The sequence below is a fragment of the Mobula hypostoma genome, chromosome 18 (assembly GCF_963921235.1).
Source record: "Mobula hypostoma chromosome 18, sMobHyp1.1, whole genome shotgun sequence".
Lineage (NCBI taxonomy): Eukaryota > Metazoa > Chordata > Chondrichthyes > Myliobatiformes > Myliobatidae > Mobula > Mobula hypostoma.
In genome coordinates this window covers 21,846,727-21,871,221 of record NC_086114.1, presented here as the reverse complement: position 1 = coordinate 21,871,221, position 24,495 = coordinate 21,846,727, and the positions used below count along the sequence as shown (strand labels likewise).

Below are 24,495 nucleotides of genomic sequence, written 5' to 3'. Positions count from 1 at the left end.
GCTGACGATGGGATCTGAAGGAGATGGGATTGCAGAGTATTGGTTGGGGAAGGGGAGACGGGAGTCACAATAGCAGCACATAAAGACCTGGCCTGGAGTTCAAGGCTGGAATCTTGAGAGCTCAGATCAGAGGGGGGAGGGGGGAGGCTGGGGGTGTCAGTGGAGAGGGGATGGTTGGGGTGAGAGGAAGATGGAGCCTCTGAGGGCCCAGGAGCTGACAGTGGGATCTGAGGGAGACGGAGTTGCAGAGTGGTGGTGGGGGAAGGGGAGAAAGGAGTCACAAGGGAGTATTTGGTACTGCTACTTTACTTGTCAGATCTAAGTCCGGCTTAGGTTCTTCATTTCTGCAAGTCTATGCCAATTGTCAAGCACTCATTTGGATTAATCCTCTGCTAACCCATTTTATTTTCTTCACATTTCCATCAACTTTCCCCTGATTCTACAGCTCACCTACAGTTTAGGGATTGTTAACTGTAGTCATATAGCCTGCCAGTCAACACTAGATAGAGTGAACAGGCAGAAGATGTTTCCAGTACTGGGGACGGGTACAGCTTCAGAATAGAATGGCGTCCTTTTAGAAGAGTTGAGGAAGGAGTTCTTTAGCCAGAGGGTGGTGAATCTGTGGAACTCATTGCCACAGACAGCTGTGAAGGCCAAATCATTTGGTACATTTAAAGCAGAGGTTGATAGGTACCTCATTAGTAAGGGTGGCAAACGTTACAGGAAGGCGGCAGGAGAATGGTATTGAGGGGGAAACTGAACCAGTCATGACTGGATGACAGGGCAGACTCAGTGCACTGAATAGTCCACTTCTGTCTCATGTTTTCTGGGATGATGGGAAGAAACCAGGGCATCTGGACAAATGATGAAGGGTCTCAGCCTGAAACGTCAACTGTTTACCCTTTTCCATAGATGCAATCTGGCCTGCTGAGTTCCTCCGGCATTTTCTGTGTGCTGCTTTGTGTTTCCAACAGCATCCAAACTGGACTCTTAACTCTGATGCCCCAAGCTGGATTAGTGTCGTGCTAACTATTATGCCACCGTGGTGCCCGAATACATTTGACAAGCTGGACGCGTTGAAGGAGCTTTCTTATGCCCACTAATAAAACCATATAAGCATATAACAATACAGCACGGAAACAGGCCATCTCTGCCCTTCTAGTCCATGCCGAACTCTTACTCTCACCTAGTCCCACCAACCTGCACTCAGCCCATAACCCTCCATTCCTTTCCTGTCCATATACCTATCCAATTTAACTTTAAACGACAACATCGAACCTGCCACTTCTGCTGGAAGCTCATTCCACACAGCTACCACTCTCTGAGTAAAGAAGTTCCCCCTCATGTTACCCCTAAACTTTTGCCCTTTAACTCTCAACTCATGTCCTCTTGTTTGAATCTCCCCCACTCTCAATGGAAAAAGCCTATCCACGTCAACTCTATCTATCCCCCTCATAACTTTAAATACCTCTATCAAGTCCCCCCTCAACCTTCTACGTGCCAAAGAATAAAGATCCAACTTGTTCGACCTTTCTCTGTAACTTATGTGATGAAACTCAGGTAACATTCTAGTAAATCTTCTCTGTACTCTCTCTATTTTGTTGACATCTTTCCTATAATTTGGTGACCAGAACTGTACACAATACTCCAAATTTGGCCTTACCAATGCCTTGTACAATTTCAACATTACATCCCAACTCCTATACTCAATGTTCTGATTTATAAAGGCCAGCATACCAAAAGCTTTCTTCACCACCCTATCCACATGAGATTCCACCTTCAGGGAACTATGCACCATTATTCCTAGATCCCTCTGTTCTACTGTATTCTTCAATGCCCTACCATTTACCATGTATGTCCTATTTTGATTAGTCCTACCAAAATGTAGCACCTCACACTTATCAGCATTAAACTCCATCTACCATCTTTTAGCCCACTCTTCTAACTGGCCTAAATCTCTCTGCAAGCTTTGAAAGCCTACTTCATTATCCACAACACCACCTATCTTAGTATCATCTGCATAGTTACTAATCCAATTTACCACCCCATCATCCAGATCATTAATATATATGACAAACAACATTGGACCCAGTACAGATCCCCTGAGGCATACCACTAGTCACCGGCCTCCAATCTGACAAACAGTTATCCACCACCCCTCTCTGGCATCTTCCATCCAGCCACTGCTGATTCCATTTTACTACTTCAATATTAATACCTAACGATTGAACCTTCCTAACCAACATTCCATATGGAACCTTGTTAAAGGCCTTACTGAAGTCCACATAGACAACATCCACCGCTTTACCCTCGTCAACTTTCCTAGTAACCTCTTCAAAAAATTTAAGATTTGTCAACATGACTTTCCACACACAAGTCCATGTTGACTGTTCCTAATCAGACCCTGTCTATCCAGATAATTATATATACCATCTCTAAGAATACTTTCCATCATTTACCCATCACTGACGTCAAACTCACAGGCTGATAATTGCTAGGTTTACTCTTAGAATGCTTTTTAAACAATAGAACAACATGAGCAATACGCCAATCCTCCGGCACTATCCCCGTTTCTAATGACATTTGAAATATTTCTGTCAGAGCCCCTGCTATTTTCACACTAACTTCCCTCAAGGTCCTAGGGAATATCCTGTCAGGACCCGGAGACTTATCCACTTTTATATTCCTTAAAAGCTCCAGTACTTCCTCTTCTTTAATCATCATAGTTTCCATAACTTCCCTACCTGTTTCCCTTATCATAAAACAACAGGGAATAGAACTTATCACAGCTTTGTGGCCAATGGTAAGAAAATACTAAATTCTGTGGGCTTCACATTTGGACAGCAGGTGGCAGATTTTTGCAGCTTTCAACACTCAAACCAGCATCACATTCACAGCAACACACACAAAGCAAAGGGACAAACAGCTTAATACTCACTATTGATGATCACATCAGTAAACTTTGCAAAGCATGCACATTTCATGCCAGCACTCATTTATCTTCTTTCAAATTGTCATTTATTTTAATTTCTCTTCCTTGGATCAAGAGATGCTACCCTCAGGAGTCCTCCACACCAAATGTACACAGAAGTGGATACATTTGAGACTCTAGGGCGCACGTCAAGTTCCAGTGTTAAGTTGAGAGCTTCAAGTTCCCAGCAGTAACACCCACCAATAACCTGTCCTCATCTAGTCATGTAGATGTCACGGCCAAGAAAGCTTACCAATTCCTCTTTTTCTCAGGAGGCTAAAGAAATTAGACATGTTCCCATCAATTCCTTCCAATTTTTTATTGATGCTCTATAGAAAACATTGCATCTGAATGCAAATGACTTGGTAAGGCAACTGCCCTGTATGCAACTGCAAGAATCTGTAGAGCTGTGGACCCAGTTCAGCACATTACATAAACCAACCTGCTCTCCGTGGACTCTGTCTGTACTTCTTGCTGCATCACTGAAGCAGCCAGCATAATCAAAGACCCTACCCACCCTGGACGTTCTCTCTTCCCACCTCTTGGAATGGACAGAAGGTACAAAAGTCTGAAAGCACGTATCACTGGGCCCAAGAACAGCTTTTATCCCACTGTTATTATTAGTTACCTAATATGACAGATTGGACTTCAGACCCCACAACTCCACAAAACCTTTATGATCTTGAACCTTATTGTTCACCTGCACTGCACTCTGTAGTTGCTAGACTTTATTCTGCATTATTGCTTTACTTTGTTCTATCTCAATGCACTGTGCAATGATCTGATCTGTACCAGCAATATGCAAGACAAGCTTTCTACCGTCTCAGTGCATGAGGCAATAATAAACTAATTCCAATTGAAATAACGTTTCCATTAATTTCCATGTTACGTCCAGCTCTTGGCTCTTTTTTGAAGGGTTTATCCACGGACAGAACCAACCTCTAACCCATTTCTACTCCCAAATTTAGAACAACTTCTGTCATTGGAGCTGAGGTTCTAGGCAAACTAATGGGTCTACAGGCCAACATTCTCCTAGGAACTGATGGCCTACATACATCTGAAGATCATTCAGAACGTGGCCACAGAATAAGTCATGTATTAAATGTAACCAACTGAAATTCCTGGATCCTGGAAAAGAATAACACCACTTGAAAGAGGAGTGACATGGAAAGCAGGAAATAAGCCAGTAAGCCAAACATCTGTCATTGGGAAAATGACGGAATCCACTCCTAACAGGATATTCAATATCAAAAGACAATCAAGTAGGCTACGTAATAATAAATATAAGAGATTCCACAAATGCTGGAAATCTAGAGTAATACAGTGTAGAAGGAACTCAGCAGGTCAGGCAGCATTTACGTAGCAGAATAAAATCAATGTTTCAGGCCAAAACATTTCATCAGAACTTCATCTTATGCTTTTACAAGGATGCTGCCAGATCTGCTGAGTTCCTCCAGCATTTTGTGTGTATTACAAGTAGGGCAGGTGCAGTTGTGTGAAGAGAAAATGGGGTTTGACAAGTTCTAGAGTTCTCTGAGATTTAAGAAAGAGTGGATAAAGAAACAGTAATGTATTTGCATTTCCAAGAGGTATTTGATAGAATGGCACATTATAAAGTCACTGCACAATATATAAAAATGCAGAGGGTTGGAGTAATACCATGGTATGTATAAGAGAATTATCTAACAGAAAATAGAGTTGGTATAAAGAGTAATTTTCGGATTGACAATGAATAACTATATTGAATGCCACAGGGATCAGTACTAGAAACTCGACTATTTTTAATCTAGTGTATATTACAATAATGACTCGGATGAACAGACCATGTGTCCTGGCAAATATGCTGCCAATAAAGATGACTAGGCACAAAGAGTCTCCGTAGGAATAGAGACTGGTTAAGTGAATGGCAAGAACTTATCAGATGTGTATTTATCAGATAATGAGGAAAAATATTAGTCTGATAATTTTTAAAGGAAGAATGAAGAAACTAATTATTGGTTGAATGGAGTGAGACAGCACTCTATTAAGGTACAGAGGGATCTGTGGTTCCCAGGACATGAAATACAAAAAGTTAGACTGTGGCTAAAGCAAATAATTAGGAAAGCTAATATATTATAAGCGGGCGACACAGTGGCAGAAGGGCATTCAACTGCATATTTAGCATTTACAAGATAAGCAGTTGTAAATATGTTCCTGTGACAAATTATTGCACTGTTTATGGTCTTTTTATTTCAATTCTTAAAAAGTGAAGTATTAGTTACAAAGATAAATTGGGAAAGCCAGCATTGTTGTCCTTAGAGACATAGTCAAGGACTTTATGTCATGAATTTTGATGTACCTGAAGCTGTTTTCAGTGATTGCTCAGTGACCAGGACAGACTTGAGGTAAGTGAAATAAACACCATTAACACACCCAATTCCGCAGATGCTAGAAATCCAGTGTAACCAGGGGAAAATCTTTCATAGGAGGCGTGTTCAGGATTATGTTGACAGTGGGAGAATCAGCTTTTGGAAAGGAGCTGAAGTTTTAAAAAAAATACACTATTATCGGGAAAGAACACGGAGAGGGGCGCAAATTAGGCGATACGGACTTGACCTATGTTGTAACGTTAAACGATCAGCGATTTTGTAATAGGGCAGTCAAAGCTCATGAGCCATAGCCAAATATGTAAAATAATAGAAGCTATTATAGAACAACCACCATACTCCATTGAAACCAATGTTTTAAATGAAGTTTATCCCAAACATAAAACTCACTATGTAAGTATAGCACAGACGCAGTCAGAAAACAAACTATAATCAGTAGAGAATAAAGTACATTCTGTACATCTACTGAAGATTTACCCAAAATATTTGTTGATTTTCACTAATGCAGCATGGTAAAGGTTTACTGCGTGATACAACAAATTAACTGATTGGGCTTTGACCCTGGATTTGAAGCAGTTTCCGATGAGTCATTTCTACTGGGCACAAAAACTCTACATATAGCATGAAATGTTTTTACCAAGTCTTTAAACAAATTCTGATGGCTTTGAACTTACTGAATCAAATTGCTTTATTCACTCAAATGACAACCAGTCTCTAAGAGGGCTAATGTGGACGAGGGAAAACATAGCAAAGTTTTACATCAAGTGAGACCAGAAGACAGAGATGCAGAATTAGACCATTCGGCCCATCCAGCCTGCTTGACCATTCAACTATAGCTGATAGATATTCCGTCAATCCTATTTTCCGCTTTCTCACCAAAACCTTTGATGCTCTTAATTATCAAGAACCTGTCAACATCTGCTTTAAATATGGGTATTAACAATTCCATGCTCCTATTCAATAAATAACATTTTTCACTTCTTATGTCCAATCCTGTCGAATTGTAAAAGATGTTGGTGAAGCCACAGTGCATCTGGAGTACTGTGAACAGTTTTGAATACTCTGTTAAAGGGAAGATATTATTAAGATGGAAACAGTGCAAAGGAAGTTTATGAGAATGATAAGATTTGAGGGCTTGAGTTATAGGGAGAAGCTGGGCAGATGAGGATTTTATTCCTTGGAGCATTATGGAGGTGTAGAAAATCAGGAGGGGCATAGATAGGGTAAATTCACAGTGGTTTTTCCAGGGAAAAGCGAATCATTAAGGTGAGAGGGGAGAGATTTAAAGGGTACCAACAGGCAACTTCTTCACATGGAGGGTAGTGGGTATAAAGAACTAAAGGAAGTAATTGAGACATTTGAACAGGTAAACAGTTAGGAAAGGTTTTGAGGGAATATAGCCAAATGCGACTGGCCTTCACGGGCATCTTGGTCCATATGGGTGAGTTGGGCCAAAGGGCCTGTTTCTGTACTGTATTACTCTACAAGTCTTATGCTGTCAATCAACAACACAAAAACTCATCATTCATCTCTCTGCTGGGTATGGAATCTTGCTTTGGCAAAGCAAATGTCACACTTTCCATTAAAAAAAAATCTTTTTCAGAACCGGGTGTCAGCAGCAAGGCCAGCATTTATTGCCCAACCCAAATGGCCTTGACAAAGTGGTGAAGGTCCATTGTTCCAGCTTTACACCCAGCAAGCTGTGGCCTTCTGCCCATGTCTGTGCCTAACATGATGACAAGCTAATCCAATCTCTTCTGCCTGCACATGATCCATATTTCCTGCACATCCATGTCTGTTTAAAAGTCCCTTAAACACTACTATCATATCTGTTTCCACTACTGTCTTGTAGCACCTTCAACTCTGAGCAAAAAAAATCTTAACCCGCACATATCCTGTAAACATACCCTCTCACCTTAAAGTTATGCCATCTAGTTTCTGACTGACCACCCTAAATGTCTTTTTTTTTTAATTTCTAGCAGGTCTCCAACTATTATCAGTCTTTGATTTCTATTGAGCAACCATGTTGAGCCATTGCAATTCATCTTGTAAATGGTACTCACACTGTGTGCCAGCACTGGAGTGAATGGATGGTTAGAGCAGTTTTCCTGAATGGTGTTCAGCTTTTTAACATCACTGCAATTCACTGTAAAATTGGCCGAAGTTTCTCACTCCCCAGTGACACAAGCTCATGATTAAAAGTGCAATACCTGGCCTCCCTATTACAGTACTGTACTTAATATTTACAATCACTTGGTTATGGTATTTTTGCAAATTTTGGCAAGAGATTGAACACTCTTTGAGCATTTCCCCCCCATTTCAGCTAACAATTATACACAGAGGAGACAAGCATTTTCAAAATTTTCTAACAAAATGTCCAAATTTTCAGTTAGCTGAGGACTAGTAAAAGTCAAAGTCAAAAAAGTAAGAATTCACGGTGAATGAGACACAAAATAAAAGAGTTACCTCAAAATAAAGGAACAGCAACAGACTTTTTTTTTGCTTTGTTATTTATATTTATTGAAGAACTGGCTGGAAAAGACTCCCTTCTAATTATTGAGTGAATATTGAAACAGCACTGGTTATTCTGCATATAAAATATACATCAACATATTCAATAAAATGGTAGACACTGGAGTGTCATATAAATGTATTGATTTGTCACCTGATGTTGCCAATTTATTGACTTCTACATTGGTAGCAACAGCCAGAACTGTTTGAGCAGTAATGCAAATACAAATCCATAATGTGCATCAAATTAAAACTGGAATGGGAAATTCTAGCCAAGAGACTGAGGGAAGAGATGTTGATGAAACACTCCTCAGCAGATGTCAGACCTACAATTAAATAAAGTGAAACTGCAGTTTCAAATCATTTCTAAAGATTTAAAGCATTATATTTTATTTTATGTCAATGCCTGAAAGAAGCAGCCTTATAAGTAAGAAATTCATTATCGATAAACTACTCTTCTGGAGAAAAAGGATGCAGATAATAGTTCCACGAAGCTCCTATCTACAGTAATCACAACAAAATTTCAGATAATTCTCGTGGGTATCATATCTGAGAAAGAAATATGATGTAATAGTTGACATGATCCAAGTCAATGAAGAAAAATGCAAAAAACAGGGATTCATTGAACACTAGTTAACATGAAACACTAAAACCACACAACCTTTCAGTATTAAAAGTGAGTAAAGATCAGCAGGTACAAAGAATCTGTCTAGTGAATATTTGCCTTACCTGTACCAGTCAACTTTGATTTCAAGCCCCATTTCAAGTATTGAGCTGACAATTCGAAACCAGCTGTCCTCAACTGAGTATGATCAGTTACAACAGGTCTATTTAAAATACATCATTTTATTTACCACTTCTGGGCTGCACCACAAATGGGAAGTTTGTACTGGACCTCCAAACCTTAATCCTAACTGCATTGCCTTTCTAGTTTCTAAGCTTAAAATATTCACGCAGTGATATTAATAATCTGCTCTGCACAGTTATTTCTTTTGCTGCCAGGTTAGTAGTGATTTGCTCCTTTGGAGTTTCCACCACTGATTTGGATTTACAAATATAAACCTTTATTGGATGCAGCACTCAAGTGCATTTGTGTGCAGAAACCATGGACTGACAGCACAAATGTTTGTTTGGGTGAAGGGCCTTTGATGGTCCATGGTTAGAATATTGTTGGAGCAACATCAAGAATCTCTGATCTAAACTTTCTGAGCTTACAATGGAGGAAGTCAATAAGCACACTGCAAACATACTTAGAACTGGGTGAATATCTCCAAGCCTTCTAATACTTGTTGGTTCCCCATGTAATGTGGCCAGTAGGTCAATAAGATGGGGATTAGGGCAAGATGGTGATTCAAGTCCTGATATACCCACCCCACACTGAAGAGCAGTAGTACCACTTTGAAAAGTCTGATGGTACAGGTTCCATGAGAGTGAATGCAACAGTCAGGAATGTCTTGAATCTAACAAATCCTAAGGCACAATGCACGTGTTTATATAAGAGACCCTATGTGACCAGAAGCTATGAAATGGGCTTACATTAATTTCTTTGATGGATTGGGAGCATCATAGCCATTTAACCATTTTAATTAACTGCCAACGATGGCCCAAGAGCACATTGGCTGCAAATGGCTCAAAACAGATTTCTGCAGTCTATCAACAGTTCAGAGTAAATTACTCCTTTATACCTACAGGGCTATATTTTGTACTTGACATGCAAAAGTACCACATTTTAAAAGAAAACATAACTTAATTGGAAAATAAAGCCCCAAGAGCTCAAACATTCCATGAATTAAGGCATCAGGACATCCTAGTTCAGTCCTCAGGAGATAAGATGCCAAAGATGCCCAGGGTTGATTAGTAACTCAGTCCTATCTATTTTTTTCTTTATTTGGATAGATAAGGCAAGTCCCAGGCAGTCTCCTGAGTGCATTTCCACATTGCACGCATAAGCCGTGTGAAGCCCGTGTCCTTGGGTTTCTCCAGTCCACGCATTAGTCGTTGCTTCATAATGGAAATGAATTCCTTGTTGCTTAACTCACCATTACCTGAAAGACAGTTTCAAACCTCTATTAATAACTTCCATCATTAGTCACACGTCCTGGTACTGACTGAATACATTTAAAATGGAATCAAAATATCCTTGATTTGCTGTGAAAATGTTCAAAAACATCATGAGCAGAACTGGGAAATTATCCTTTTACTCTTACAGACTGGCAGGATGCAATTATATAATTTGATCCAAGTGATTGGATGAGTTTAATGACCTGTGGAGCTAGCAGAGATTTTCTGAACGCTGATTTGAATGCAAATACAAGGAGCGTCCACATTAATTCCTATTAACGAACACATGGCTTCTCCCAAGTGTTCGTTTGCCTCACTGGAAGTGTTGTCAATTCGAATTTCAAACCCAATTGACGAAATGAATGTACAACTGAGACTGACAATTCAGTGCTGTGCTTTGGGATCCCAGGATTAGCATATTGCAGCTTTGAGTTAAAATGCTCTGGGAAAACTCTTTTCTCACTTTAGATGTTTCTCTGCTGTGATGAGTCTATCTGAATTACTAGATTTAAAAAAAAATTACAGGATTACAGTGGGACAGGATCAGTTTTGCTCCTTGCTATACTCCAGATTCTGATAACAGTGGCGACATATGCTCTGCAAATCTGATTACTGGAGAATCTTGGAGTGCAGTCAATAGTCCACAGTTCTTCTAACCTTTTGTAATTCTCACTGTATATTTAATTGCTTCAGAATTTATTTACCTCAACTGCTTTTATGGCATTTCCATCCAACTTCATCCACAACTCTATTATACATAGTATTCCTGACCCTGCCTGTAGGGAGTTTATACATTCTCCCCGTGACAGCGCGAGTTTCCTCTGGGTACTCTGGTTTCTTCCCACAGGCTAATCGGTCCTGTGATTAGGCTGGTATTAAGTTGGGGGACTGCTGGGTGGCGTGGCTCGAAGGGCTAGAAGGGCCTACTTTGCGGTATATCTCAATAAATTAAAGTTCTACAAATTTCCATCTTGCTCTTAAATTACTGATTCATTGCTCACATCCACTGGCATTTTATCCCTTCCTTACAGTGAACAGAGCTGATGTAGATCTGTTCCATAGTGATTGAGTCATAATCTGAACAGGCTGTACTTCTATATTAAATCAGACAACACTGAATGTTACTGCACCTGGCTTGGTAAGTCACCCTCACTTAGCTGTACTGGTTTACGGTAACACCCAACAAACACAAAGGCTCACAGAACTAATTTATTCTCCAGTAAAAGCTGCCTGCTTTACTGACCAAATGTTCTCTCTGATGTGAGCTCAGGGTTTCTTGTAGAACTTCCAGCTTGCTTAGTTAAGTGGTGTCTTGACTTCTATGGAGTATTTTTTTTCCTTGATCATTATTCCTTTCAGATACTTTGTAATGCTCAGAGGCAGCCCTGCAGAGAATAAACACTGGGGCAATCTTCCCAGACTTTCTCATATTTAATGGATTGAAAAACAAGAGATAGAGTTACGACCTAATAGTGTTGTCAGCATGCAATTTATTTAATCAAGATTTTATGGTTAATGCTTTTCATTATATTGTACATGTTAATGGTGTTTTTATCATTCTGATTCCAGTAATGAAGATATTTGAACATTCACTGTAAAAATAAACTAAACATACTTATGTTGGAATGGTGTAACGTGATCCTACAATGGTCTGAACTAGTACTGGAAAATGAATGGGACTGAAAATAAACTGAAAAGGCAGCCAGGTGAAAATCATGAACATTCTCTAAAAAGGGCAGACTTCGTTCACAAACACAAAATGCTGTCTGACTTGCTCAGGTCCTCTAGTACTTTGTGTGTGTGCAGTTTACACTTCGTTTAAACTCCATAAAGCATTTATTTATAAAGTGAGTATGGCACGAATATGGATTGGTAACCAGCAAAAGGGAAAACAAGCAGAGAATTACTCTGACATTCATTGCCTAACATTACAGAGGGAATTTAGCACTGACAAGGAGAAGCAAAGGTCACGGATAGGGAATCAGCAGGATTTGCACTTGGGCTGATCATAGAGACAACACCAGGCACTGGATGTTGATAGCAATCTAGACTAGGATCAAGCAGTATACATTCCAGACATCTGGATATGTTTAGCATTGTGAGGAATCCTCGAGAACAGACACTGAGTTTGTACAATGAAAGCTGATGACTCATTTTGTTGGGAATTAGAAAAATAGTTTTAGATGGAGAATAGAGTGGGCTGAGTCTCTAAACGAGAAAGCAATGGCAAGAAACAGATCTGATCCCCACTTTAAAACCTTAAGACATAGGAACAAAATTAGGTCATTCGGTCCATCACATCTGCTCTGCCATTTGATCATGGCTGATTTATTTTCCCTCTCAACCCTTTTCTCCAACTTTCTTCCTATAACCGTTGATGGCCTTACTAATCAAGAACCTATCAATCTCTATCTCCACCATAAATATATCCAATGACTTGACTGACACAGATCACTAACAAATTGATGAGCTGGCCTCTGCAATTTCTAAAAGAAATGCATACACAAAATAAGACTGATAAAGAGACTACAAATCAATACACTAAATACAACTGGGCAGCAGGATGAGAGGGCACTGGTTCAAGGTTATGCAAGGCAAGTTTAGAATAAAGGGCTGCAATCACTCAGGAAGACTGACTGAAGGTAATGGACTCAAATCAGACAACCCCCAGGTTAAAAGGCCAATGTTGCAACAGACAACACCTAGACTCTAGAGTTTTTAAACTAATTGTTAATAACATTACACACTTTAAAAAGATCATGCCGCAAGAGTATAAATAATTCTGCGAAATCTCAGTCCAAATTGTGCAGATTAAGACATCTCAATGTGTTAAAACATTAATGTGCACTGTATGTATAATTGATTATTTAAAATAGGGTACAAAAGATACAGTTCAGAAACAGGCACAAAGCATAAAAGTTTCTTGTACTAGGATTGAATTTTTGCTGCTGGTTCTGCTAATCCTACCAGCTAACAATTTCAAAAAGGCAGGTACTGCCTGGTAGCTTAACAATGCCATTTCTAAACATGTAACCAGAACATTCTTGTCAGAGAGCAACACAAATAGAGCAAATGCGATGAAAGGTCATTGGCCTGAAAAATGAACTTTTACAGGATACCAGGTCGTTCTAGGTAGTTTCAGCATTTTCTATTTACAACATCTATTAGTAATAAACCCACATAGAATTTGAGCTCAAAAGGATAATTTTATATTTCTAGTGCATTTTGCTACTACATATGATAATAATCTATTGTTAATTTAAATGTACTGTGAGGCCACGGGAGATTAAGATACCCACTGTTGGAATAGAAAACAGAAGACAGGCTTATGTTAACCAAATAACTGAAATACAATGGTAATTATACTTCAGAACATTTAGAGGAGTTTAGAGCAGGATCAGGGCTCAGAATCCTTGTAAAGCTAACTCACTAAAGGAGTCAAGAACAGTGGGGTTACACAAGTAATTGCATGTCATGTCACCGTCCTGATGTAGAAAGAATACATCAGATAAATATTTTTTTTAAAGATTGCTAATTTATGAGCACACCCGACTGGCTAAATTGGTGAGAGTTCCAGCAAACCTTCAGTAGCAGGGCCAACGTTTAAAGAGATGGACACACAGAGTGTGTGGAAACTGTGAAGGCTTTATGGTTATGTTAACAGCTGGGCTCAGAACACCAGTTTTTATCGATACCCAAGAAACTGGTCCTAATTCAATTAGAAGAGGGGAATATGAGTAAGGCAAGAGGGACATCTGTATCTGGATACATAAGATCCCAGAATTTCCTGGCGATAGCTGGCTGCTAACACTTGCCATTTCCCTACATGTTAGGTCTGAATCTTCAAATGGCAAATTCCTGAAATAAGCCAGCTCCAAGCTTGGCAGGCCTTCTGGCTGTAGTGCTATAATGTGGCTGGTCTAAACAGCAAAGATCACAGAAATACTTTGACAATAGTCTCGGTTTTTCATATTTACTTACAACACCTGGCTCTATGTTGGCTTACAGAGTAACACTATCAATCATGTTTCCCTATTTATTTCACCGTACCCTATTGTCTTACATTTCTCCATTATCACCTCCTGATTCTCCCAACTCAACTGCATCTACATCAGGGGTAATTACAGTAGCTACTTGGCCTATCAACTTGAATTGATTTGGGATGTGGGGGAGGGGCAGGAACCAGAGCATCCAGAGGAATTCATGCTGTCAAACTCCAAAAATATGGCAGTAGAAGCTGGATCACTGAACATGTGAGAGAGGAACGCTATGTGCTACAGTATAGTGCTGTCCACAAATAAAATGAACGTTTATGAAATATCAGACATTCAAAAGTTTCCAACTTAATCTTCCATTAAAATTATTTTTAGAAAGTTTCCCCAGCTGATTTAAAAAAAATCTACATTATTTGAAACTTAAACTTTCTTAGACTTTTCGATGATTTTAAGTTCCCTGGCCCCCACCGCTTTATTTTCACCATGGATGTCCAGTCCTTATATACTTCCATCCCCCATCAGGAAGGTCTCAAAGCTCTACGCTTCTTTTTGGATTCCAGACCTAATCAGTTCCCCTCTACCACCACTCTGCTTCGTCTAGCGGAATTAGTCCTTACTCTTAATAATTTCTCCTTTGGCTCCTCCCACTTCCTCCAAACTAAAGGTGTAGCTATGGGCACCCGTATGGGTCCCAGATATGCCTGCCTTTTTGTTGGCTTTGTGGAACAATCTATGTTCCGTGCCTATTCTGGTATCTGTCCCCCACTTTTCCTTCGCTACATCAACGACTGCATTGGCGCTGCTTCCTGCACGCATGCAGAACTCGTTGACTTTATTAACTTTGCCTCCAGCTTTCACCCTGCCCTCAAGTTTACCTGGTCCATTTCCGACACCTCCCTCCCCTTTCTAGATCTTTCTGTCTCTGTCTCTGGAGACAGCTTATCCACTGATGTCTACTATAAGCCTACTGACTCTCACAACTATCTGGATTATTCCTCTTCTCACCCTGTCTCTTGCAAAAACGCCATCTCCTTCTCGCAATTCCTCCGTCTCCGCCGCATCTGCTCTCAGGATGAGGCTTTTCATTCTAGGACGAGGGAGATGTCTTCCTTTTTTAAAGAAAGGGGCTTCCCTTCCTCCACTATCAACTCTGCTCTTAAACGCATCTCCCCCATTTCATGTACATCTGCTCTCACTCCATCCTCCCACCACCCCACTAGGAATAGGGTTCCCCTGGTCCTCACCTACCACCCCACCAGCCTCCGGGTCCAACATATTATTCTCCGTAACTTCCGCCACCTCCAACGGGATCCCACCACTAAGCACATCTTTCCCTCCCCGCCTCTCTCTGCATTCCGCAGGGATCGCTCCCTACGCGACTCCCTTGTCCATTCATCCCCCTCATCCCTCCCCACTGATCTCCCTCCTGGCACTTATCCGTGTAAGCGGAACAAGTGCTACACATGCCCTCACACTTCCTCCCTTACCACCATTCAGGGCCCCAAACAGTCCTTCCAGGTGAGGCAACACTTCACCTGTGAGTCGACTGGAGTGATATACTGCGTCCGGTGCTCCCGATGTGGTCTTTTATATATTGGCGAGACTCGACGCAGACTGGGAGACCGCTTTGCTGAACATCTACGCTCTGTCCGCCAGAGAAAGCAGGATCTCCCAGTGGCCACACATTTTAATTCCACATCCCATTCCCATTCTGACATGTCTATCCACGGCCTCCTCTACTGTAAAGATGAAGCCACACTCAGGTTGGAGGAACAACACTTATATTCCGTCTGGGTAGCCTCCAACCTGATGGCATGAACATCGACTTCTCTAACTTCCGCTAAGGCCCCACCTCCCCCTCGTACCCCATCTGTTACTTATTTTTATGCACACATTCTTCCTCTCACTCTCCTTTTTCTCCCTCTGTCCCTCTGAATATACCTCTTGCCCATCCTCTGGGTCCCCCCCGCCCTTGTCTTTCTTCCCGGACCTCCTGTCCCATGATCCTTTCGTATCCCCTTTTGCCTATCACCTGTCCAGCTCTTGGCTCTATCCCTCCCCCTCCTGTCTTCTCCTATCATTTTGGATCTCCCCCTCCCCCTCCTACTTTCAAATCCCTTACTCACTCTTCCTTCAGTTAGTCCTGACGAAGGGTCTCGGCCTGAAACGTCGACTGCACCTCTTCCTACAGATGCTGCCTGGCCTGCTGCGTTCACCAGCAACTTTGATGTGTGTTATTTGAAACTTGTCAGTTTTTCACTGAAATAAATGAAGTTTCCAATTTCTTGCTGGGTATTGCTTCAGAAAGTTGGCACTCAGTTGAAGGATGCTAAGAGGCTTTCAGTGTTGAAAGAGTCAGAAGGCTTTACTCATTTGCATACAATTATGCAGGACTGCCAAGCTTCCCAACATTTAATTAGCAGGATGCTGGCAGTTTCATTGGGAACAACTTGCCACTCTAAGGAAAATACCAAAGGTTGACCTACACTGAGTGGCCACTTAATTAGGTATACCTGCTCATTAATGCAAATATCTAATCAGCCAATTATGTGACAGCAGCTCAATGTATAAAAGCACGCAGGCAGGTCAAAAGGTTCAGTTGCTGTTCAGACCAAACATTAGAATGGGGAAGAAATGTGATCCAAGTGACTACAACCGCAGAGTGATTGTTGGTGCCAGATAGGATTGCTGATCTCCTGGAATTTTCACACACAACAATCTCTTGAGTTTACAGACAATGGTGTGAAAATAAAAAAAAAATGTCCAGTGAGCAGCAGTTATGTGTGTGAAAGCAACTTGTTAATCAGAGAGGTTAGAGGAAAATAGCCAGACTGATTCATGATGACAGGAAGGTGAAAGGAACTCAAATAACTCCGTGTTTAAAAAGTAGTGTGCAGAAAGGCATCTCTGAATGCACAATGCGCCAAACCCTGAAGTGGATGATCTACAACAGCAGGAGATCATGAACATACACACGGTGGCCACTTTATTAGGCACAGGAGGTATCCAAATTTCTGTACATGGAGTAGGAAATAGGAATGAGATTTGAAACACTGAGGGAAAGAATAAGGAAAAGGTTAAAAATTTAGGGACTAGGGGACATAGCCTCAAGATCTGGGGAAGTAGATTTAGGACTGAGAAGGGGAGGAACTACTTTTCCCAGACAGTGATGAATCTGTGGAATTCTCTGCCCAATGAAGCAGTGGAGGCTACCTCAGTAAATATATTTAAGAGCAGGTTGGATAGGTTTTTGCAAAGTAGGGGAATTGAGGGTTATGAGGAAAAGACAGGTCGGTGGAGATGAGTCCATGGCCAGATCAGCCATGATCTTATTGAATGGCAGAGCAGGCTTAGCGAGCCAGATGGCCTACTCCTGCTCCTATTTCTTATGTTCTTATGAAGCAAGAAAAGAGTGGGGAAGTAATAGTGAAAAAGATGGTATAAGCAATATAAATTTAGATTGTGATGCTGAATGTTTTATCTCCAAACTAATGTCAGAAGAGAGACTGCGAAATAGAGTAGATTGAAGCATTTAGGAAGACTTTGGATTCACCCACCATCAGAATCAAACAAAGCAAAGACGACATCACAAACGTGATCAGAGAGTTCCACTCGTGCCACTGTCCTGGCAACCTGCTTCATGGTCGCTGTTGAGAAAAAAATTCAGATTTTTGATTAAGTACTCCAAGCTTTACAACTACAACTTCAGAACTGCTAATGGGTCTACAAAGCTTAGGCAGTGAATCCTCAAGATAAAATATGTTCAGAAACTGCTTAAAATGGAATAGAAACATACAACAGAGTAACAAGAAAGCAGTTTCTCCATTTCCCATGACCTCTTTGCTCTTTAGAACTGCCAACATTTTTTTGAAGATTTGATGAGTAGGCTTCAGCTGCATTCCATTGTACAGTATTGCACAAGTTCAATATTGTTTTGGTGAAGAAATTTCTCTTCAGAGTCCTACATGTACCTCTAGACTGCGATCCCTGGTTCTAGATCTGCCCATTGTCAGGAACATCCTTTCTGCATCTATCAGATTTTTACAATTTTCAAGTGGGTTCCCTCCTCCTTAGCTAATCTCTTGCTCAACAGTCCAATTGTCCTAATTCCCTTTCATACCCTGCCATTCGAACTGGTCTTTACTACGTAGCAAGATGAGATCAAAACAGAACATAATTCATAAATGAGTCATAGAGCATAGAGTTACAGAACACAGTAGCACAGCAACAGGCTACTTGGCCTATCTAGTCCATGCCAAACTATTAACCTGCTTAGTCCCTTCAACCTGCATCTGGACTGTGGCTCTCCACACCCCCCCAACCTATCCACCTTTATCTTAAATGTTGAAATGTTTTAAGAGTGACATCACCAATGTCCTGTACGATTACAGTAAGTTACCCAAGTTCATCCTCAAATCCTTGCAATATGAAGTCCAACACACTTTGGTTTTCATAATAATCTACTGCATCAGAATAATTATTTCGTTGAGTGACCTACAAAGACATCTAGGTAGCAATGCAATGCAACTCCCCTTTCCAAATCTATTGCTAATCTTACATTTATCCATATTAGAATGTGTCTGCTTTTTATTTGCCCATTTGCCCATTTGATTCTACCTAACCAAATCACACTGAGTCCTCTCCATATCCTCCTCCAATCTCATGCTATGATCCAGCATTATGGCATCTGCAACTTTTAATTATCCCAGCTTAATGATTAACAGTGTGGTGGTTTAAATACTGAAATCAGCGATACCTCACTAGTCACTCAAAAAGAACCCATTTATTCCTACTCTGTTTCCAATCTGCCAACCAACTCTCTATCTGTGTCAGCACATTACTCCACTTTAAACATTAATCTCTTATGTGGAATCTCATCAAAGAATTTCTCCCTCATCCCTTTTGAAATATATCCACAAAAAATTATCAAACACAATTTCCCTTTTGTAAATCCATGCCCATTTTGACGAATTCCATTTCTAATTTCCAGCCCTATTTTTTCCTCACAAACAAGAGAAAATCTGCAGATATTGGAAATTCAAGCAAGACACACAAAATGCTGGAGGATCTCATCAGGCCAGGCAGCATCTATGGAAAAGAATACAGTCAACGCTTTGGCAGAACTGCTGAAGGGTCTCGGCCTGAAACATTGACTGGACTCTTTTCCATAGATGCTGCCTGGCCTGCTGAGTTCCTCCAGCACTTTGTATCCATTTTTTCTTGTTTTTTTTAAATGAATAATGCAGTCACATTAACTAAACTTCAAAATCCATATATTCATAAACTTCATATACTTTGGTTTATCCGTGAAAAAGAGGGCATAGGGTTTCTTAGCGTTTTTAGAAGTTTATTTATGTCCTCTTTTTCACGGATAAACCAAAGTACATGTTCAATTAATTTAGCATTCTTTGTCCATCATTATACATTTCTGTCTTCATGAATCTTTTTCTCTTCACAATGTATAGAAGGTTTTACATTCAGCTTTTGTTGCCTGCAAGCTTACTCTTATGTTTTTACCATTTTCCTTTTCTTAATTATTCCCTTGGCTCTTCTTCACTAAGTTCTAAGGCATTATCAGCTTTCTTGGACAAATTAAAACATTTTCTCTTTGGGTCTAATACCATCTCTAAACTCCTCTGTTATCTACAGTAATGAACAGAAGGCAAGATTCTACTTCAGGCTGGTAACGTTAACTTTTGAAAAACAGAAGGACACAGCTAAACAATTCGGTTGTTCATTTCTAATAAAGACCCGTTTGAAGTTTTGGGTCAAGCTCTCATAGTCACTAAGTCTCAATATGCATTTACTAGGCAATTTAAAATGTACTTCCATAGTTTGGCCTCTAATGCTGTACCCAAATATCCAATCATATTATGAATCATCAATTGCCTTCTCTCTTTCTGAAATGTCTCGCAGCATTCAACTCCTGCTACTCATAGTAACTTTCTAATCTTGTACACATCCTGTTTCTTTTTCCAGGGTTTAACAATCCTAGTTTCTTCAATCCTGCCTCATAAAACAAACCCCTGACATGAGTGAGTTGAGATTTGTTTACCACGACAGATGATACACTTTGCCTAATATATAAGTGCAACCAGAACAGGATTCAGTACACCATACACAAAATAGATTCTGCAGATAAGGAAATCCAGAGTAACACACACGCAAAATGCTGCAGAGACTCAGCAAGTCAGGCAGCATCTATGGAGAGGAATAAACAGTTAACTTTTCAGGCTGAGACTCTTCAACAATCCTGAGTTCCTCTAGCATTTGTGCATGTTACAGGATGCGGTACTCTGCCTTATCACAACACTCCACAACAAAATGTGCGTTCAACATTCCATTGACCTTGCTAACAGATGGTCTACTTTTTTGGCTTTGATGATGGACAAAAAACTTTACACTGAAATAATAAGTAAAGATATAAACATGTTTAAACAAATACATTGTAACTATTAATAATCTTGGTTTAAGAACACATAAATGTAAATTGCTTATACAAGATGGCAATCAGAAATGGGGTAGCTTTTTAAAGTTGTGTTTTTTAGGAACTGAAACACAAAAGTAGTTTGGAATAACATTCAGAATCTTGGAAATACTTTGATATTGGCTGCCTTGTTGAGTATGACTAGTATTTACTGTTTTTGTTTTATATTTTCAGTAATTTGTAATAAAATTTCTATATTCATTTTTAATCAAACAGTTCTAATGATTGGGGTAAAGAAGAACACAAGAAAAAAGAGCAGTAGACACCAGGCCCCTCAACCCTGCCCCACTACTCAATATGATCATTGCTAAATCTATGCTGTTTTAACTCTTCTTTGTTAGCTCTCTATAACAGTCAATTCCTCAACCTTTCAAAGATTACCTACCTCCTCTCATCTTTAATCTAATTCTCTGGCCTCCACCATCCCAGAGAGCAGAAAATTCCAGAGATTCACTACCCTCTGAGAAAAAGTTTTAAATGACCAGTCCCTTATTTTATAGCTATGTCCTCTTGTTTATGACCCTGCCATTGGTGAAAAGATCCCAACATCTGTCCTGTTGGCCCTCCACATGATCGTGTACGTCAGAATTATAAAACCGGTGACATTCATGTTCCCCTGAACCAAGGAGTAGATTTAAATTCATAGTAAATACACGATCAATGTCTGTGTTGACCATGAAAGTTGATCCCACATGCCTACACGTTGCCAATATCCCTCGAATCCCACCCTGTTCATGTTCTTGTCTAATTGCCACTTAATGTTACTCTCAAACCTGCTTCCACCATCTCCCATGAGAGTGTTCTAGACATTCACTATTCTGTGTAAAAAAATTACCTCACAAAAAATTAAACCTTCCTCCTCTCACCTTTAACCTATTTCCTCTAGTATGTGACTTTACACTCTGACAAAAATTTACTTCATTAATGCCTCACAATTTTCTATACTTCTAGGTCACCCCTCCGCCTCCGATACTCCAGAGGAAACAATCCAAGTTTATCTAACCTCTCCTTATAACTATTACTCTCTAATTCAAGCAATATCCTGGTGAACCCCTCCTGCATCCAGTCTAATACCTCCATATCTTTCCTGTAGAGTGGCAGTGGAGGGGGTCCAGAAGGAAAAAAAAAGAACAGAGACTTTTATAATAGTAAATAGTAAAGTCAAGGAACCAGTGAAGGTGGAAAGCAGCATTAAATCTCAACTAGCATTAACTATGCATGCAAAGACCATATTCAATTAGCTTATTGTACCTTTATCAATGGAGGCCCCCGCCATGTGATAGAAACTTAGTGCTGTGTCCACATCATTGATGTTCTTCAAGAAAGTGAAGAAATTTTCAACCTCTTCAAATGTAATGCCCTGCAGAGAGGGAAAAATTATTAAACTGCTGGAATTCTATTGTTTGTAGTGGGTAAAAAGCCATTTGATCCATCTAAGTCGCTGTTTTTCTAGTATAACTTAATCATAAGCCTTCCATCTTTTACTTATGAACTCCTGTTTTAAATAAAATTTTCCATCCAACCCCAAAGACAAAATCTGTTCACAAGAGATTCTGCAGATGCTGGAAATTCAAAGTACCACACACAAAATGCTGGAGGAACTCAGGAAGTCAGGCAGCATCAGTGGAGAGTTACAAACTGTTGATGTTTCAGTCTGAGACCCTTCATCAAGAGATCCTTCATACAAAAATCTGTTGTCAATGTTTATAATCACTCATGCTATTTAATGGAATTCAATTGCATTCCAGCTCCCTGAGAAGGTGTTACCTTGGAACCAAAGGGAGGCAAGTGCAGAAATTGGTGGGGCCCTAGCAGCAATATTTAAAAACATCCTTAGCAACAGGAGAAGTACCATAGGATTAGTGGATAGCCAATGTTATTCCGCTATTTAACATAGGCTCTAAGCAGAAACCAGGACATTATTGGCCAGTGAGTCTGACATCAGTTGTGGGAAAGCTATTGGAAAGTATTCCAAGGGACCAAATATACACTATAAGTATTTGGATAGACATGGACTGTTAAGGATAGTCAGCATGGCTTTGTGCATGAAGGTCATGTCTAAACCATCTTAAGAGTTTTTCGAGAAGTTATCAGGAAAGTGGATGAAAGGAATGCAGTGAATGTTGTCTACATGGACTTTACTAAGGCATTTAACGAGGTCCCACGTGGGAGGCTGGTAAAGAAGTTTCAGTCGCTCGGCATTCAGGATGAGGGTAGTAAATTGACTTTGTGGGAGAAGCCACAGCGTGGTTGTAGATGGGTGCCTCTCTGACTGAAGGCATGTGAATAGTGGTGTGCCACAGGGATCAGTGCTGGGTCCTTTGTTCTTTGTCATCTATATCAATGATGGGGGTGATAATGTGGGTAACTGGATCAGCAAATTTACAGATGACACCAAGACTGGGGGTGTAGTGGACAACAAGGAAGGCTATCATGGCTTGCAGAGGGATATCCATCAGCTGGAAAAATGGGAGATGGAATTTAATGCCAGGTTTTGCACTTTGATAAGACCAACCAGGGTAGGTCTTACACAGTGAATGGTAGGGCACCGTGAAGTGTGGTAGGAGAGGGATCTGGGAATACAGGTACTCAATTCATTGACAGTGGCGTCACAGGTAGATAGTGTCATAAGGAAGTCTTTTGGCATGTTGGCCTTCATAAATCAATGTATTGAATACAGAAGATGGAATGTAATGTTGAAGTTGTACAAGACATTGGTGAGGCCTAATTTGGAGTATTCTGTGCAGTTCTGGTCACTTACCTACAGGAAAAATGTAAACAAGGTTGAAAGAGTTCAGAGAAAATTTACAAGGATGTTGCTGGGTCTGGAGTTATAAGGAAGGACTGAATAGGTTCAGACTGTATTTTTTAGAATGTAGAAGATTGAGAGGAGATTTGATAGAGGTATACAAAGTTATGAGGGATAGAGGCTTTTATTACTAATATTGGGTGGGACTATAACCAGAGGTGATGGCTTAAGGGTAAAAGGTGAGGAGTTTAAGGGGAAACTTCTTCACTCTGAGGGTCACGAGAGTGTGGAATGAGCTGCCAGTACAAGTGGTCCATACGAGCTTGAATTCAATGCTTAAGAGAAGTTTGGATAGGTGCATGGATAGTAGGGATTTGGAAGGCTATGGTCCTAGTCCAGGTCGTTGGGAGTAGGCAGCTTAAATGGTTTTCGGCATGGACCAGATGAGCTAAAGGGCCTGTTTCTGTGCTGAACTTCACTACGACTAAAATAATTTTTTAAGCCCCATCTTTATGTTCTACATCCTTTGGGGGCAATTTCTCACCTCGTCTTCAAACTGGATTGAAGAGTACTGTGGTTTGTGCCATGTACTCCTCACACCATTGTGAATGGCACAGATACTCAAGGTGCAGAAAGTTGTTCTCAGTTCAAAGTAAATTTTATTATCAAAGTACATATTTGTCACCATATACAACTCTAAGATTCATTTTCTTGCAGGCATACTCAATAAATCAATAACAGAATAATAGCCGTAATAGACTCAATGAAAAGACTGCACTAACTTGGGTGCTCAACCACGGTGCAAAAGACAACAAACTGTGCAAAGACAAATAAAGAAAATAATAAATAAATAAGTACTAAATATCAAGAATATGAGACGACGAGTTCTTGAAAGTGAGTCCATAGGTTGTGGAAACATTTCAAAGATGGGGCAAGTGAAGTTATCCCCTTCCAGTACTGATGGTGCTACCGAACGCGTGCGACAGCTCACTGCTAGTTAAAAAGTTAAGAAATCTGACTAAAACATCACTAACACCACCATTTTTGTGGTAAATTGTGTTAAATTATCACTGCAAATAGTGAGGAGTCAAGCAATAGTGGGGCAAGTCTAGACATCTAAACGGTGACCCAGGTTGGAGGCGATAGCCAATTTCGCTCGCTCTCCATGATGTTCACGTCTTTTTCCAGGGTGCCGGAGCTCATCACTGTTCTGTTGGTTGGTCAACTTAAACGCCAGCCCAGATAGACTGAAAGGGTAGGGTGTTGGCATCCAAGGCAAGAGCTGATTTTGCTCGCTCTCTGCAATGCGCATTCCTCTCTCCAGGGTGCCAGAACCTATCACTGTTCCGCTGTTT

The 24,495-nt window shown here is 40.3% G+C and overlaps 1 protein-coding gene across 3 annotated transcripts in view; it reads right to left on the bottom strand.

Moving 5' to 3' along the window:
• Positions 1-7,841: 7,841 nt before the first annotated feature.
• Positions 7,842-24,495, bottom strand: part of micu1 (mitochondrial calcium uptake 1) — a 136,397-nt gene continuing 119,743 nt past the window's right edge. For all 3 annotated transcript variants that reach the window (XM_063070561.1, XM_063070560.1, XM_063070562.1), the window contains 3 exons: positions 21,643-21,751; positions 17,462-17,551; positions 7,842-9,893 (listed from right to left, as the gene is read on the bottom strand). In XM_063070561.1, coding sequence (XP_062926631.1) covers positions 9,733-9,893; positions 17,462-17,551; positions 21,643-21,751 — 360 coding nt within the window. In that variant the 3' untranslated portion in view covers positions 7,842-9,732. The remainder of the gene's footprint in view (positions 9,894-17,461; positions 17,552-21,642; positions 21,752-24,495) is intronic.